This window comes from Sylvia atricapilla, chromosome 6 (genome assembly GCF_009819655.1).
Source record: "Sylvia atricapilla isolate bSylAtr1 chromosome 6, bSylAtr1.pri, whole genome shotgun sequence".
NCBI classification, from domain to species: Eukaryota; Metazoa; Chordata; class Aves; order Passeriformes; family Sylviidae; genus Sylvia; species Sylvia atricapilla.
Genome location: NC_089145.1, coordinates 38691179 through 38709689, shown reverse-complemented (window position 1 = coordinate 38709689; position 18511 = coordinate 38691179). Strand labels below are relative to the sequence as shown.

Sequence of the window (18511 nt, the reverse complement as noted above, 5' to 3'; positions counted from 1 at the left end):
AGGCAAACTGCTATAGCACTGCAATTAAAAACTCATCATCCCAATGCCACTGGGCATTGGTTTGTCTTTCCACCAGCAGCTCCTTCACAGCCAGAGAGAGTGCAGGGCTGAGGATCCTCTCTGCTGCTCTGCTACACCTTTGAGGAGATTTACAGGGATTTGCACGTGTTTTTCTCACTCAAAGAGATTATGTGCATGATTAAGAGATATTCTAGGAAAGAAACTACCAGCTTCCACAAGACATTCCCTTTGCTTGATATAACACCCATCAGTTTATTAATGGGATGGCTTTAAGCTGTTGCTTAGCCTTAGTAATGCCATATTTAACAACAGCATCACTTCTCTTTCCTCTCTGTAGTGGGAGCCTTTGTCAAGCAATTTCTGGATGAATTATTCTAAACCAATATATAATTTTTTTTTTTTTTACATATATACAGACATACATATATATACACATGTACAGGCTGCCTTGCCAGGTATAAAGTAATAGGAGAGTTATGAGCAGATAAGAGGAGTTACAGCTTTTGTTGTTTCATGGGAGGTGGAAGTGCAAGGACTTTCACTAAATCCACAGCCTGGTGATGTACTGCAAAATCCTTACAGAAACTGATTTTCCACTCCTTAAAACAACAACACTACACAAATAGGAAAATAATATGAGACATTATAAATAGGGATTTACTACATTGCAGATTAAAAACTAAAATGTGCCTCTTAGGAAAAGTGTTCCCACTGTCTCAGAAGCTGCTCCCTGAGATGTTTAATTCTGAGTGGATCTTTCCTTCCTACATTTGCAAGGCAAGGAAACCTGGGGAAAAAAACTGCTCTGCCTTTCAGGTGAGTGACAGCAGGAAGGACACAGCGGAACCACAAAGGAAAGTTCTGCTCAGACCTTGCTATGGAATGGAGAGGCTGCACACATATCCCTGAAATCCACACCAGCCACAGCACCCACTCCAGTTGTTTGTCCACTGCTTTGTGGATGCCAAAGCAGAAGATGAACCTGCAGAAACCTGCCCAAAACCTCCAACCTTCCCACCAGGCAGTTCCAAAGCTTTAGCTGTGAATGGAAGCAGTGCTGCCTATGGAGGGCTGCTTTCTCCTTTGCAGAGACTCCCTTCTAGCCCCATGGGAAGAACCTGAGACAGAGACCGGTGGGTGACCCAACTGTCACCGTCCATGACCCTGCTAGGGCTGTAACAGAGCCAAAGCTACAGAGGGCACCATGGACAGGCAGCCTATGCTCTCCTCCACCCAGCCCAGCTCCCAGAGCACTCAGGTCTTCGGGATTCACTTACTGGACATTCCATGGGGACACCTGTTGTGTCCCACAGATCGATTCAATTACAGAAACCAACCATCTGCCCACATGTTGTACCAACCAAAGTCTGCAAGCACCCAGACAGAGGAGCAGGATTAATATTATACTTCCATCTGCTCTGAAATGTGAGCTGCCCTTCAGCAACAACCTCTGAGCTCCTAAATCCCACCTTGCCCTTGGAAAAATGCAAGCTATGAGAAGAACAAAAGGAGCTGTGACAAGCCAATTCCCTCAAAACACAAGTTACATCCACAGCAGAATTTTAAACTTGCCCAGTTTCCTGCATGGCTAAATGCAAGGAACATTAACAGGTCACATCAGGAGACATCTAAGTGGTGACAACATCAATATAAAAGCACTGACTGGGTCTGCACCAACGTAACAAACTTTAAAAAGTATTAAAACAGACTGTTTATTACAGCATATGATGTGTTATATTAATTTACACAATGATATATATATATAAAAACAGCCATTGATGATGTACAGTAAATTGGACATCAACAGGAATATTAAAACTACTGATACTCATGCACGTGACATGCATATGGGTTTTTTTTTTCAAAAGCAGTTTTACACAATATAATGAAGTTACTAAGCCTTGGTCAGCTGCTCCAGCTGCAGTTTATTCTGGACACCACCACTGTCTGCAGTGGGACTCCCAGGAGGTCAGAGCAGAGTGCGCTCCAGGGAAGGCGACTTAACCTTGGAGACAGATTGAACAGGAGGAGCCCTTTCCTGGTGGGGGAAAGCTGGGGGAGGACAGGAGTGAGTTTCAAGAAGAGAATCAACAAGAAAAGGAAAAAAAACCAGACCAGAGTACCAGAAGGAAAAAGTTTAGATGTGGCAACAGCAGCAGCAGAAAGGGACAAGCAAAACCATGAAGAACCACCGTCACTCCCTCCCCTTTATTCCCTAAAAACTTATGACCTTAAGCTGTCGATATCGTGTATAAGACCCAGAACTGGAAAAACTAGGCAAGGAAGATCCATTCCCAGAAACCTTTTAGCCTTTTCTCAAAGCCTTCTGACACCATGCACTGGAGGCTGTTTACCACTGAAATGGCAGTGTTGTGTTGTTGAGTTTTTCTGAACAAGTGTAGCGGTCTTTTATTTCCACATAAAAGGCACTAGTATCCACCAAAGTTCTGAAGACAAGTGACATAATTTACCTTAAGTTTTAAATATTTGTATTAAAAACAAACAAACAAACAAAAAAAATCTGTGGAAATATGTACAAAAAAAAGCACCTTGCTTCCGAAAGCAGAAGCAGATACATTCCACCAAGTCACCTCACTAGACGGTCGTCATGAGCTTCAGGGAGCCTGACCGAAAGCGGAGGATCTTCTTCTTGAGGTTATGGGAGGCTTTGATTTTGACAAAGGCCTTGGCCGCATTTTCATGCAGCTCTGGCGCCGTGACTGTTTGGATGGGGAGCGTCTGCACAAACTGGGACCAAATCAAGCCCCCGCTCTCATCAGAGTCGCTGGTGGTCGTGCTCTCCCCCACAAACTCCACCTCGCTCAGACTCGACTCACTGTCTCCAAAGCAGTTCGTGGTGTAGTTGCTCTGCTCGTCCTCGCTCGTGTCCACCACGGTGGAGTGGAACAAGGACTCGCACTCGGCCGAGTACTCCGAGTCGCTGGCCACGTAGGCGTAGGGGCTGACGTAGGGCAGGGGCACCTGTGAGTAGACCCCCACGCCCTCCCGCCGGTTCCTCCTCGCCCTCCTCAGGGCCTCCTCATAGGAGATCTCGGCCGAGGACTTCCAGCGGCGGTAGTCGGCACGCTTGTGTTTGGGCTTGGCCACCACGACCTCCCGGCCGTGCCCGTGGGAGCGGAGGGCGGATCTGTGCAGGCCGGCCTGCCGGCCCGGGAGGCTCGGCTCCACCGGCAAGCCGCTGCCTCTCTTCCCCCGTGACGAGGGCTTTTTCAGTTTCTTATTTGTATCCAATTCCTCAGGAAAGCGGCACTTCTTGCCCACCAGTTTGGCTTTCTCCCGCAAGGCCTGCGAGCTGTTCTCCACCCCATTGGCAAGGTGGGACCTGTGTTTCAATGCAGAGCTTTTCAAGATCTTGACGTTCCGGGTGCCTTTGTGAAGCTTCATGCTTTGCTGCTGCGCCGGGATGTACTGGGCGTTCACCAGCAGCCCATCATCCAAACTCTGAGAAGAAGAGCCCTCGCTTTTGAAATCCAGCGCGGGCCTCTCCTCGACAGCCGGCGATGAGGAGCGAGCCGCCTGCAAGCTGCTCTTCAACAGGATCTTTTTGGGAGGCTGGCTGACCCTGTTCTCTGGCTGCAGCACCACCGGCTTGCCCGAGGTCTCTTTGGGAGACGCAGCAAAGAGCTGGCCGTTCTCCTTGGGGACATCTCCGGCCGTGCCCGTGGCGTTGCGGCCCAGCTCCAGCGGTGCCGGTTTGACGCCCCGTGGCAGGTGCTTGCTCTGGGGTTCTGTTGTGCCAGGTGGGAAAGCTGCTGGCAAAGGGGCCTTCCTACTCTCCAGCTGCTCTCCAGCCGGCTCCCTCGGCCTCTGCTTTAACGGGGAGGGAGCCGTGTGGTCTGGAGCAGGGGCCCCACCGGGAGGCAAACACACCGGCTTGGAGCTCTTCAGGTTCACCACGTTGCCGTGGGCCACCATCGCTGCCGGCGGCCGGACGCACATGCTGCCGTGCCTCAAGATCCCTTTGGTGGCATCAGCATTGAGACTTGTCCGGGGTTTGTTAGTCCTTACTGCGTGAGTCTTTTTCTGAACCAGGCTTAAGATGTAGCTGTCTATCCTCTTGCTGGCGGAAGGGCACGGAGCCGGCCAGGAGCTCGGCGGGGGGAAGGCGTTGGCGGATTGTCCCGAGTCCATTTCGGATGGGGTGCAAACGTCGCTCATGTCGCAAGCGAGCCTCTCCTCTTCTCGCTGGGGGTTCTCAGTCACGGGGAGAAGGAACATGGGGCTCTGCACAGCCACGGCATGGAGCGGGCTGGGGTAGCGGTAGATGTCGTTCCCGTTTTTAGACACCAGATCGCACTGGTACTTGGGATGTACATCTGCAACGACATCGAGGGAATTTGAGTGCGGTGTGGATAAAGAGCGACAGACAGAGCCTGCGGTCTGGTCCTCATGCTGGCCTTCCTTATTATAGTCCATCCAGCCTATGAGATCTGAAAGGCATTTTAGAAGAGTTTAGAGAGCCTGCCAGGGACAGCTGTGCTATGTTTTTAATGTGCTGCCAAGGACACCGGTCCATCTATGTGCACAATGCAAAGCTTTAACTACAGTGGCAGCAATTCTGAGACCAGCGGTGCTGTTCAAGCAATATAAAAAGCAGCACTGTCCTTCTGTGGGTCTCCCTGTCACTGCATCTATGTGGGATTTATCACACTATGACCACATGAATAAAACAATAAAAAACACAGCCCTAATGAGAGCATGTACATTGGTTTCAAACCTGTGCCCAGGTTGTTAAGATCTTCCTATCTTCCTTTCAAGCCACCCAGAAGTCTGCAAGGGTCTCTTATATGTTACACAGTCACCTGTGACACTCTCTGCAGGCCTCAGCACATATGAATTTTAAATCCAAAGAGAAACATAAAAAAATACAGACAAGAGAACAATTAATTCTTGTAGCTTATTGACAAGTTTCACTTCCGGATTCTTTCAAGCATGTCTCAGGCCAGGAAAAAAATCCAGACCTAGCTTTATTGCTGTTTTTATTATTGTTGCTACTATTATTATCATAATATTTATAGCAATGCTCACAGTAATAATAGATGCTCCTTTTGAGTGATAAGAGGTTAATGAATGGGAAACAAGCTCATGTTTTCACACAAGTACAAGGAGTGCAGGTCAATCCAGCTGACATCCTAGCCTTGGCTCTGCAATGAGAGTTCTGCCAGAGAAATCCAGTGCCTTTCAAGATGCATGAGTCAGATTTAATGGCTAAGGAGCTTACTAAAAGAGGTAAGTGACCTTTAGAGCAGGGCTTCCACCCAAGCACCTAAGATTATTATTATTTTTTTAAGCTTAAGTTGCCCTTCTCTTCTTGGGTAGGGGTACAATCTAAATGATCCTCTGCCAGTCCTGTTTTCTGCCCTTGGGCTGGAAACTTCAGCCAGGGTACTCCAATTGGAATGCTCAGTGCTCATCACTTATCTAAGGCTTATTTCAAAGAGGTCTCATGGGCACTGATGAAACTTGCTCATAGAGATGATATTCCCCTGTGAGCAGGAGAGGAAGAACAGGGAGGTTAAGAGCATAAGCTTCCTTCAGATCATCTCTCAGTTTTCCTACATTTCCTAAATTTTACGTTGGCTTCAAGGAACGTTGACAAAAAGACATTTTTGAAATGTTCATTTTTGTCAGTTCATGAAATTTCATCCCTGAAAGTGAGACTGCATGAATAATGAGGTTTTTGTGGTGTATACAGAAAAAAACCAGCAATGCGATCAGCTGGAATTCCTTGTGTGGTTGGTTATGGTTTTGTTTTTTTTTTTTAATGTATGGCCCATGAAGATCACATATACCTTACAACAGGAAGCATTAAATTACCTCGAGCTGCTCACAGGAAAACTTAGAGGACTTGTCAGCATCTCAGAATGAATGTATCCCAGGCTGTATTTTCCCAGTTCAGAAACAGAAAAACAGGAATTATTCTGTCCTTAATTTACAACAAATCACTATAAGTTAACCCTAAAGAGCAGAATGCAAATTGGAAATGCTGTGGCTGGAATCATCCTCCCCAACCCAGAATGAGCTAAAGCTTTTGAAAATATCTGCAGTCAACAACACTTGATGACAACAGTCCTATTGAAGAGTCCTTTCTGGAGAACAGAGGAGGCCTTCCTATGGAACCATCCCACAAATCAAGGCTTGCATCTTCAGACTGGTGTCCAAAGAAAGTTCGCAGCTCTCTGCCAAAGAGACAAAATGTACCTGGCCTGTTCACGATGTCTATTTGTCTGTAGTATATAGATGCAGGACACACCTCACCATGGTCACCCAGGGGCTGAGGACCATCAGAATTGACAAAATGATTGCTAAACACACGTGCCCTGACCCCCTAACATCTGTAGCCAGCTCCTTACTCTGTGACTTTAATGCTGACATGGCTAAGAGCTATTGTTAATTATTGCTATTCACTAAAAATGCTTTTCTAAAGAAAGAGAAATCAGCTGACTGATGTGTTTCTGTGTACAGGTACCACTGCCCTCTGCTGGGTAGTGCAGCTGTCAGATCTTCACATGCCATTTTCATAGTTGCAGAGTGAGATATTCATGTGCAAAGCTGGACCAGTGGTGGGCAAACATTCCTGCCTCATGACCCATGTACGTGAGAGGCACTGGGATCTTTTCAGAGCATAACATGGCACATGAAAGGAAGAAGGGTTAATCCAACCTAGGTACTCCTGAGGCAGTATTTCCAAAGCCAAAGCCACCTCCTGGAGTATGATGTATTCGACCTGCTTTTACTATACCTGCAGATTTAGGGCGTCCATCTGAGATATTCAGTGTTGCCTCCAAAGGGCTGCAAAAGCAAGTGCTAGAATGGCAACTGGATAAACACTCACTGAAGACAGAGTTAGATGAATTGGAAAGCGATCCAGAAGCTCCATCACTCAGCTCATAAAACCCTATAAAAATAAGAGTTTGGATTTATATTAGTTATGTCTACACAAAGTTACTATTTGTGTCCCTAGAAAGGCAGTCAAGATGGTGTTTGAGTTGGCTTACTCTAACCCAAGTAGTTATGGGATTTCATTCAGTCACCCCCAAAACAGCCAACAATTTAGAAATATCCTTATTGCCATGAATTTACTTTGTTTAAAAGGAAAGCACTTAAAACAGCAGAACATATCTTAGCGTATGGATTTTTTTTTAACTTTACAAGGATTGGGGTTCTAACCCTTACAGGGATTTTCAGATTATAGCAAAAAGGATCCAGGGTGTGTTTGGCAGCCCTCTCCTTTAATAGAGTGTTATACTTCCAAGACAGACTCTCCAACCATTACTTAACTATAAAAGTGTTGGGCCCAATGCTATCCATTACTTTCCTCAAAGTTCTGGAGATAAACTTAATATTTGTGGATGAAGGAAAAAAGGAAAATGACAAATAATGCGCAGACACATCCAATTTAATTTCCTGGTAAACTGGGACTACTCAAGGAAAAATGACACACCACAACCAAAAATTAAATTGTTCATTTAGGAATAAGGAATGCAGAGCATGCCTACAGAATGGGGATGCATCCTGGAAAACAATAATCCTGGAAAGGGCTTAGTCAGCATGGAAAAGCAGCTCAATCAAGCTTAATGATATGGCAAAAAAATAGCTAATGAGATTGTTGGATGTACAAAGAGGCTAATGAAGAGCAGCAGGGAAATGACTTCAGCAGTCTACATGGCCCTGGTAAGAAACATTGGAACAGTGAACCCAGTCCTTGAATCCAGCATGCTTTAAAAAAAGCTAAAAAATTGGAAAGAGGCCACCGAGCTATTTAAGAGCTTGGAAAAATGCCTTAAAATGAATTACTTCAAGAACTTGACCTGTTTAGCTCATCAAATAAAAGCCAGGAATTATAATGTATAGCACCTCCAAGAGGAGGAAGAGCTGGGTATTAGAAAAGACCTTTCTTTAGGAGAGAAAAGGATATAAAAATATCAGTGCTGAAACAATCCAGATTCAGACCAGAAATTAGCAATGGCTTTAACAATTGCAAGTTGGAGGATTCTCCACTCTTTAGTGTGTTCAGAACAAGTCTAGAGGCCTCTAGGAAAGGTTCCCCATAGTTAAATACCACTTACTGGCTTCAAGAGAGTTAGAATGAGGTGAAATTCAATATATGGGGGATGTTCCTTTCTGGCCATATGACCACTTCTGTTAAGTTCCTCATCATGGTGGTGCTTCTTTTCACTATTTTTCCTTCAGCCTCCCCCCTAATATACAGGATAATTAGAACGTTTTGAACTAATGGGAGGCTGGCCTTGAAAAAACAAATGCCCCAAACACTAAAAATCTAATTAAGCTTGAAACGCCCCTCTGAAATGAAAGAAGCAAACAGCAGTCTTTCCAGTGGTCAGTGAATTCTGTTAGTGGGAATTAATTTCAGAGTGTGAACGAGATGTAGACATTTACTGCTGTACAACTGAAAACTCCAGCACTAAAATCTACAGCCAGTTTAATTCCAGGTCCCAAGGGAAGCTGCATTTTGCCCTTACCTGAACTTGGACGACTGTCTGTCTCCAGGTGTTCATCTGTCGTTTTTTCCACGTCCAGGCGGAGATCACTTATTTGCTTATCCAGCTCTTGCAGCTGATTTAATAACCCTGCATCCCTCCTCCTCAAGCAGTTCTGCAAAAGAAGAGGACAAAGAACATGAGCTCCTTGAGCGGGACAGATGTGAAGGGGTCCCAATGACCAGAAGACTTCTCCATCTAAGCCTTGTGAAACACCTTGTCAATATTCTTTTATATTAAAAAAACGAACAAAGCCCTGACATTTTAGATGGATGCTCTGGATAAATACTCAAGTGAAAAATTATTCAGGCACTTCATTCCCAGCCTGTTCCAGCCAGTTCTGCATCAGGAGCATGTTCCACAGCTCAGGAAGACCAACGGGCTGTGCTGACCACAGCTGTGAGAACAAAGCTGGATTGTGTGACACGGCCAAACCAGACCTGTGCACATGGAATGGGCAAGGACGGCCGTGCCAGCCTAGCAGGGCACGTTCCCCACCACACTGGTGTTACTCAAAGATCACATCTGCTCACACAATGGCACCAAACATCTCTGCCAACAAGTGCCTGTGGTGTAGGAACCGCCTTGTTCTGCTGCACATTATGAGCTTATAGTCCACTATCCAGAGAGCAAGATTCCCAGGGCAGGGATCACAGCCCTTTTATTAGTTTTGCAGTGCATCAGGAAGGAAGAGTAATTCTTCCTCTTCTCCCATTATAATTGTATGAAATTGCTGTGAGATGAATTTTAAGGCTATTTATGAAGGTAATTTGATGGCATAAAATAAGCAACAAGAAATTATTTTGCAAGGCACTCATTAACCCATGGTCAACACAATCAGTTTCCCCCTGTGTATTATAATGTTGCTTATCCATCATCTGTTCAGCTTCATACCCTTTAATTGCTCTGGCTTTGGGCAAGTGGAGGAGGCAGAAAGAAGGTTCACCTGCTTTTGTTTCTTCAAGTGCATCATCTGACTGGCACCCAGGGGTGCTCTGATACATTCATTGCAATGAGTTTTGATGCTCATAGCTGGACTAGTTCTAAACCCATTAAATCCAGAATAATCTTTTCCATGGTGCGGACCAGTCATAGAATCATAGATTCATAGAATGGTTTGGGCTGGAAGGAACCCTAAAGATCATCTCATTCCAACCTCCTTGCCATGGGTAGGGACACCTTCCACTAGACCAGGTTGCTCAGAGCCCTGTCCAGCCTGGCTTTGGGCAAAGGGAGAGCAAATGCTAAAAGCACTGGCAAGCACCGGTTGAACATGTGCTGGCGTTTAAGGCCATCCTTTGGAGAACCAAAGGCATGATCCCAAGCCTTCTCACCCATTCCTGCGGGAACCGGGGCTGGCTGGCAGCCAGGCTGGTGGAGGTGATGGGTTCAAGGGATGACTTCGCTGCGCCACCTACTGCCACCAACGCCCCCTCCCCCAGTCAGCAGTGCATCTGGTTCCAATCTGCAATGTCAAGTGCACAAATAAAAGTGCTACTTTTTTTTTTTTTTTTTTTTTTTTTTTTTAGTAATGATTCCGTGGTCCTTCACTCCGGCTCTCGGCCGGCAGCCGGCCCCTTCTCAGCAGGGAAAAAAAATCTTTTTAAAAGGGAAATAACCCTAACCTAACTAAATCAAAAGGGTAAAGAGAGGGGAAAAAAAAAAAAAAAAAAAAAAAAAAAAAAAAAAAAAAAGAGGAAAAAACGGGGGGTGGGGAAAAGAAAAGATCAGGGAAATAAATCACGCAATCCAACTTCTCCCTGGGTGAAAGCAAATGCTGAGCCGCGCACAAAGAGCGCCAGGCACAGCTGTACGCTATTTTCATTGAAAAATGATCTGCCGCTTCATGCCGCCCTCCATCTCTTCCCACACTAGCTCCAAAGCGCGTCCTCCAACAAAAGCATCCCTTCTCCAGGGGCCCGATCCCGCCGGTGCCCAAGCGCCCGCTGCCTCTTCTCGGGGCTGGGAGCCGGGAGCCGGCTCCCAACTTCCATTCATGGCAACGGCGGCGCCTCTTTTGCCATGAATGGAAGTGGGACCGCTGGCCCGGCTCCGGGACCCGAAGGGAACTCTACGGCCACCAGCACCAGCAGCACCGGCACGACCCGTCCACCTCCGAGCTGTCACCGGCCCGCCGCCTCAGCTGCGCGCCGTGCCGGGTGACAGCGGGGCGAGAGTGCTGCCCGCGGGGGTTCCCGGCTCCTCTCTCGCCTCTCCGAGGGCAGGACCCGCGGGTCACCCCGACACCGGGGCACGGAGCCGGGCGCGCATCCCGCGGCGCTCTCCGCCCGCATCCCGCGGCGTTCGCCACTCGCATCCCGCGGCGCCCCCCGCCCCCGCTCACCAGCTGCCTCCGCAGGAGGAGGATGTTCTCCTCCAGGAACTTCTCCTCCAGGCTGCGCGGCGGCGGCCCCTCTCCCGGCGGCTCCCCGCGGCCGCCCTGCGCCCCGGGCCCCGCTCCCGCCGGCCGCCGCAGCAGGAGGCTCTTCACCAGCAGCTCCTGCCGCTGCCGCAGGTACTCCAGCTCGCCCAGCCCGGCCAGCGTGGCCTCCAGTCGCTCCCGGGTGCGCTGCCGCTCCGCCTCCGCTTCGCCCTTCTCCCGCCAGCGCGCATCGGGCTCCCGCGGCGCCCCCGCGGGTCCCCCTGCCGCCTGCCCCGGCCCCGCCGCCGCCGCGGCGCTGGCCACGGGGCTCGCCTTCATCGCCGGGGAGCGGGCGGCCGCCGCTGCCAGCCCTGCCCGCGGGGGCGCCGCGCCGAGCCCCGCGCCGCTGCCGCCGCTGCCGCCGCCGGTCGCGAATGGTCCGCGGGGCGCCCGGCTGCCTCCCCGGCTGCCGCCGCCCCGCGCCCGCCCACCGCCCGCCTCCATCCCTCCTCCATCCCTCCTTCATCCCTACTTCATCCCTCCTTCCCGCCCGCCTTCTCCCCGCCCGGCCGCGGCTCCACGCCCGTGGTCGCCCTGCTCCTCATCTTCTTCCTCCTCCTCTCACCTCCGCGGCGGGGTAGGAGAAGGTGGGGGATGAAGGAGGGAGTGCAAACCGCTGACCTTCCCAAAAACTCCATCCTCTGGAGTGACCTCTGGAGCCCTGCACGGCGTAGTCATGAGCCACCACAGAGCGATGACAGAATTATTATTGTTGTTGTTATTGTTGTTATTATTATAGAGTCGCAGAACGGTTTGGGTTGGGATATTAAAGATCACCTCGTTCCAACCTCCCCCTACCATGGGCAGGGACACCTCCACCAGACCTCGCTGCTCCAAGCCCCGTCTAACCTGGCCCGAAACGCTGCCAGGGATGGAGCATCCACAGCTTCTCTGGGCAACCTGTGCCTCACACCCTCACAGGGAAGAATTTCTTCCTAATTTCTAATTTCTAAACCTGCCCTTTGTCAGTTTAAAGCCAAACACTGCTTATATAGACCAGCACATCCAAACCAGGAGCAAAAATTATGCATTTGGGGGAAAAAACAATCCAGGCATGAAGAGGTGAGGCTGTAAGGAGAGGGAAAAGTGGAAAGCAGAGGAGAACATGGAAGTCCTTGTATTGGGATGCTGACCATGGCATGGGCAGCAGGATCAAAGCACTGCTGAGCTGTTGCTTCAAAGCCTGTGTGAGTAAACCAGTCAAAAAAAAAAAAAAAAAAAAAAAAAAAAAAAACGCCACAATGAAGTGAACTTTGCAGCAGCATGCAGACTAATTGCAGCAAAGGATCTGCAATTAGGTTTTCAATGGGCATGTGGTGGAAAGAGGCGGAGAGAGAGGAATGCAGATGCTGAAGGGGAAAAAAAAGAAAATGTTAGTTTCAAAATAGAGCAAAAATTGAGTTGCAGACATGTACTAAGGAGAGAAAATGGAAGAGGAGGAAACAGGCACCGAGGCAGTCCTCCACAACATGGGTTTTGTTTGGGAAGATTTGAGCCCACTGTACAGCAGTTCTCATGGACATTATGAGCATAATGAAATGCTCTTTCTCACTATCCCTCAAAAGATTATGAGTGTGGTACTGAAGGGTCTCTGGTGGAATTTGTCTCCTCACTCCCATGCTGTTTGCAGCACACAACACAGTGGTGTGTCATACACCTGCTTTACCTGGTGGGTCCTCGTCCTGAGAGCCCAAAGCTGGCATAATCCTTACTTCACAGCCTTCTTAAACCACTGTGAAGTGCTTTCAAAAAAGGACATCCATGTCTTCTTGCAGCTTAAAACCAGCCCTCCCAAATCCTAGCCCAGATGTAGGTGAGGGCACATGCTCAGAGGATGGCTGAAGTTAAAGACAACTCCATTTCTTTTTGCTGCTTCAGCCCACAGCTGTGGCAGTGCAGGGCATCTGTAGTCACCATTTAGTCTGAATTGGGAGTGACTTTTCAAAGGGTCTCTCCAGATCATCCCAGCTCACCTGAGGTTGCTAAGAAAAACTGCAAATAAAAAGAAGCCACATGCTGCACCTCTGTGTCTCTACTGCTTTTATGTATCTGGGCCCATAAAAGGCCCCAAAGTAGGTTCAACCCCTGCCCCACAACATTTAGGCCACCCCTGCTGACTTAAAAATCCTCTCCATGGCTTTTCCCTCCAGCATGGATCTTGGCTCACAGCATCCCTGAGCATGGTGATGCTGAAACTTGTATTGCAATGCAGAGTTACTTTTCCGAGGGCATCAGAAGCTCTCCAGACATGGAAGCAAAGGCTTCCACATTTTCCTTCACCCTTTGTAGCCAGGTTTTGCATATAGCTCTGTGCCTCGTATGTGTTTGCACACAAAGCTTCATGCAATATTTATGCAAAGCTATTTCAGCTCCTTCTGAGCTGTTGTGCACTGTACAATACAGACATTGCTTCCAAAATAAAATACAGCCGAAAAAAACCTGTCTTAATGATTTTTTTTTTTTTTTTTTTTTTTGCCACTTATCATCTGGCAGATTTCAGTCTTATTTCTCCCTCACACACCACCTCTTCCAGTCTGAGGAGTACAAGGTGCTATCTCCAGGATTCTCCAATGACATTTCTGTGTTCATCCTTCACAGTGCATCAGTTCCAGGAAGGAAAAGAAACACAGGAACTGCCAGAACAGTCAACTCCCTGCATCACATGGAGAGGAGAATGCAGTGTTAAATGAACCAGACACACCGTGTGGTTATAGGATCAGCAAAGAGGAAGGGAAGGAGGATCTGATGAAGAGGAACTCAGGGTTTTCCCCACAGAGGAAGGAATGAGGTGCCTGGGAAGCAGTGGGACTGGGGAGGCTGGACATCACGGAAGGAGGAGATGTGCAATTGAGCAGCCAGCAAGAAATGATGATTTATGTGAATAACAGAAGGAAAACAAGGCATCACCTAAGGCAAAACAAGGGAGGGGAGGGCCATAGAGACTACTCGAGAGCTAGGATGCAGTTTATCAGTGTAGGTCATGGAGACAAGGGAGGAGAGAGCCTGGAAAGGCAGGGAATGAAGGCAGGAGAAAGAGCAAAGAGAATGACCATAAAATACAGGCTTTTTAGTTTACTCAGGAAGCCACTCAGGAGACAGCAAAATGAAGGCCCCATAAGCAGCAAGAGGGGACAATAAGGTGAGAAGATAGAGAAAGGGGTAGGTATCATCCTTTAGCAAAATGGGGATTTTAAACACATGGGGAACAAGAGACTGAGATTGATTTCTCCCCTCTCAGTTACACCACAGTTGATCATCCCAGTGAAAAAGCAATCTGAGAGAAGAGAGAGGCCCCAGCCCCCATATTAGCTCTGACTGGACCTTTGGAGGCCTCTGTCTCGGCAAACCAAACATCTCAAAACTCTTAGCAAGGCCTGAATAACAGGACTCTAATATGAAAAAAAAAATCGAGCCCAAAATTGTCTTCCATTCATCCCCTGGCTTACGGCAACAGCTGAAGAACTTGCTCTTACACTCCTTTGGAAAGCTGCTACTCCTTCACTAAAGTATTCAGAATAAATTCTCCACAAATACTCCCAGATTCCCCACTGAATGTGGAAACAGCAAGGAGTGAGGCAGTGAGATGTCTGCAGGTAAGGAGAAGAGCTGATAAATGAGGAGCTCTGTTGCTAGGATGTTATGAGAGATGCAATTCTGTCTGCTACAGAGGCGGTTATGAAATGGCTCATCTCTTATGATGATCCTGGCTCCTCTCCTGTGGTTGTATTATTAAGTGGTAGAAATGCTGTGTTCCTTCAGGATTCATAGGATGAATTCAGGGGGAATGAAGAGCTTGTCTCTGCCCCACCGAGCTTACAAGACAAGAAAGGTAATATAAAAGGAGCCCAGGGAAAATAGTGGTTGGCACAGTGAATTCCAAACACACAGGCAAGGGATGAAAGAGTCTGACCTCCATCTCCCGGTCATTTCCTTCCCACTGGGAGCAAACCTCTACATCCCAACCCACACATTTGCCTTTCACCCTGCTGATCATCGAATTCAATTCAGATTGAATGAGGCCAATTAACACTTGTTGCTTTTCCTAGGTTCATTTCTGACCTGTCACACTAAAATGAGTGTAGGGAATTGGAAAAATTGAGGAACATGACAATTCCCTGTTGGTGAAATGAAAGCAAATGCTTTCCTTGCTCATTGAAACACAGCAGGGTGACAGAAACACTTGGGGACTATGCCTAAGACCCACAGCTGTCTGATCCTTTATTTTAATCTATTCTAATGTTAATTGTCCAAGTATTTCTTAATTGCATTGGATAATATAATAAGGCATAAATCTTATCAGCAAATCAGCCTGGCATCAGCCTATGTTATCATATTACCATGGTTACATTATTATTACAAGTGAACCTTGTGCTCATTACTAACCACAAACAATTCTAGCAAACAAGCTAAAGTGGAGCAAAATATCCTGGCTGTGTTTCCATTTTTTTGTCAAACAAAACTAATTTCTCTGGGTGCTAGGTAACGGCAGCATACCTACGATGCATTTTCAACCTCCTGCATTTATTTACTTGCATTTGTACAGCACTGAAACATTTCCCTGCTGTCAACAAGGCACAGAGGCCAGATTCTTGGAAAGTGGAATAGAATCTTTAACACAAACTCGGAGTTTCAGATGACAAGCACTGCCCCAGCCTGTCAAAACACTGCCACATTTTGGACTGTTGTGACAAAAACTGCTGCATTGGGAACTCCTGGCAGCTTGATTAGGTGCCCCAAGGGCCCAGTTTCCCCTTGCTCTCGTCTGCTGTGGCTGTGATCTCCCATCAAAAGACACTTCCCATGGGGTCACTGTGAGGGTCCAACTCCCCTCACCTGATGTAGGAGAGGAGAACAAGTGATGGATCCAGCGAGGGCACTGATGCCCTTCCCTGCCCCAGAATGTTCATTTGGGCATTTTCTACTGTTCCTCTGCTGCAGAGCATTGTTCCACCAGCTGTGCTGGGTCTGTGGCTGGGAAACAGATCTCTATTCTGGTCTGAGTTTAAAAAAAAAAACCAAAATAACAACTTCTCTCCTTTTTTGCTGATATTTCAGTGATCCACTTTTAAGGGTGAGCAGTTTTGCTGGCACAACTGAGAAAGCAGAGCTGTGCAGGAATGGGGAGACAAGAGCAGGAAACCCTCCAGCAAAAACTTCCATCCAGACGGAATGTGGAAGGAAGGATGGACTGTTTTCAAAATAAGAAGTCACCCAGGAGGCCATGGAAGAGGATGCAGACGACAGCTGCTTGTGGGGAAGCAACATTCGAGCTTCTCCAGACATTCCTGTCAGACTACAAGCCATGCAATGACATTCATTTCCTTTTCACAGCAGCAGCCCATCTGTTGTGTCAGGAAAAGGGCTGATTTTGGATCACCCACTGCTGCCTCCAACACTGTGGTGCTCCCCAAGGCCATGAACAATCCACTTCATGCAGAACCTGTGGAGGAGTGGTGAGTCCCAAGCCCAGCCAGGTGTCCCTGCTGCTCAGCAATGCCCAGTGCCTGTCAGGGGTCACACCGGCAAGGGTGATGCAAAACTCACTTCTAGTCCCTTGATTAGGGAAGATCTAAGAGAAAATTTGATGGAAAGGTAGAAAAGGCTCAAGGGCAACCTTCTTATTCTCTACAACCACCTGAAAGTAGCCAGGTTGGCCTCTTCTCTCAGGTAACAAAGAGCAGTACCATAGGAAATCACCTCAGGTTGCACCAGGGGATGTTTAGATTGGATATTGGGAAAGATTTCTTTGCTAACAGGGTAGTCAGGAATTGGAACAGGGTGCCCAGGGCAGCATGGAGTGCTGGAAGTGTTCAAAAGGCATTGTGGATGTGGCACTGGGGGACACAGGTTAGTGGTGCTGTGTATATCGTTGGACTCAAAGATCTTACAGTTCTTTTCCAACCTCAACCATTCTGTGATTCTATGAAAGCCAGGCAAGATGAGCTCCATTTTAACCTGTTTTCTAAAGATAAGAGAAGGTCTGATAAGGACAGCATGGGGAGGGAGAAAATGGAGTTAAACAAATCAGTGCCACTTATGATGTCCACAGCTGACAAGAACCAGAGCTTAAAGCTACCACCCTCGTTGTTCACCACAAAGAAACTTCACCAGCATTTCAGCAAATCACCTAATTCATCATGCCCTGATACTAACTGATGGGACTGCATTCCCTCCTCAGGCTCATGGACACTTCAAATAAGTCAGAGTTGGGCTATTCCAAGTGACATTTCCTTTCTCACTTCCCCCCCCCCCTCATCACCAAGCAGATGATGTCAGTTGAGTTCTGCCCTAGTTACTTTCAATTCATTCCTTACAACATCATGTCTGATGTTCTTGTATTTTGACTCCTTTTCTTGTCCTGGACAAGGTTTCATATGTATGTTTTAAAATGCCTAAATTTGGAGACATCGAATTCTGCTTGGTTTAATGCCTTCTTACGCCCATGCTGCCAGTGCTCCTTGAGCACGTTGGGCTGGGGACAGCCCTCAGCAGCATGGACTTTGTGGAAGAATACCTATTAAACTGCGAATGGTCAGCCACTGGGATTTAAACTACAACTTGGGATTTAAACAGCCTGAGAGAAATTCCCAACAGAAGGAACTTTTCCAGGGAAAAAAGGATGTAACCTGCAGTACAATTTGCATTCAAACTGCTCATGAGGAAGGCAGAGGTGGCTGCAGTTGTGCTCTTTGGATGGCCTTGGGACCCCTCAGCTGAAACTGAAGCTGGCACGTGATGAGAACCTGGAGCTGGGCAAAATACTCATAGGAAATAAAAGGAGTAAGACTTTTTAGTGTATAACAACAGCAGGTCAAGGAACCACGAAAAAATCCCCAAACCATAAATCATTTTGCTTGAAAAGGTTCCTTTTCTACTGCCCTCAGAACAAACACAGACCTCTTGCCGTTTTTAAGCCACGTGCCTGGAGAAGGGAAGGTGTCACTGGCTCCAGGTTTTGCATCACTGAATCCCATAAAGCTGGGAAGTCCCAGAGCCCAGGGCACATAAGCAGCAGGGTCTGAAAGGGCTCTGGAGGTTCTTGCTGCCATTCTCTGAGCCTTAACTTAAAATCTGAGCTGAAGAGCTTTAGCAGAATTTTAGGTTTTAGAATTTTTTATTTTTAGCAGGTTTTAGCAGAATGACCCACAAGTCAGCTGCATTCTCCTTTGAGAAACCTGTGCAACTCTTTTCCCACCTTGCAGGATGGGAGCAGCTCTGGTCCCTGCCATGGGAACATTTATTCCTGCAGTTCCTTCCCTGTGTGTTGTGTCACTCTGTTGTCATGTTTGTGTGACTCCTCTAAAAGTCTTTTCTGACCCACTAAATGATTCTGTGGTTCTGTGAAAGGCTGGCTTTGAATTCAGGTGCAAACTGACACACTGAATCTCTGCTGGGCTTTGTTTTTTTTGGTTTGATTTTTTTTTTTAAGTATTGAGCCTCTTATCAATCTTGGCATAGGATGGAATAACACTTTTTAATCTTCTCTAATGAAAGCATTTGTACTGGAAGAATGCATTTTCTATCAAGTCAGGCATCTGCAAACCTG

General features: G+C 47.5%; 1 protein-coding gene across 4 annotated transcripts; it reads right to left on the bottom strand.

Moving 5' to 3' along the window:
• Nucleotides 1-1708: 1708 nt before the first annotated feature.
• On the bottom strand, nt 1709-11277 carry DACT1 (dishevelled binding antagonist of beta catenin 1). Of its 4 annotated transcripts, none has more exons than XM_066321594.1 (4): nt 10888-11277; nt 8526-8658; nt 6785-6940; nt 1709-4472 (listed from the first exon to the last, which is right to left on the bottom strand). In XM_066321594.1, the coding sequence occupies exons 1-4, from the start codon at nt 11242-11244 to the stop codon at nt 2617-2619; spliced, it is 2502 nt and encodes an 833-aa protein (XP_066177691.1). In that variant the 5' UTR covers nt 11245-11277; the 3' UTR covers nt 1709-2616. The 4 variants fall into 4 exon arrangements, with proteins under 4 accessions (XP_066177691.1, XP_066177693.1, XP_066177692.1 ...); XM_066321596.1 differs by having other exon boundaries at nt 1709-4358; XM_066321595.1 differs by having other exon boundaries at nt 6878-6940.
• Between the last annotated feature and the right edge of the window lie 7234 nt (nt 11278-18511).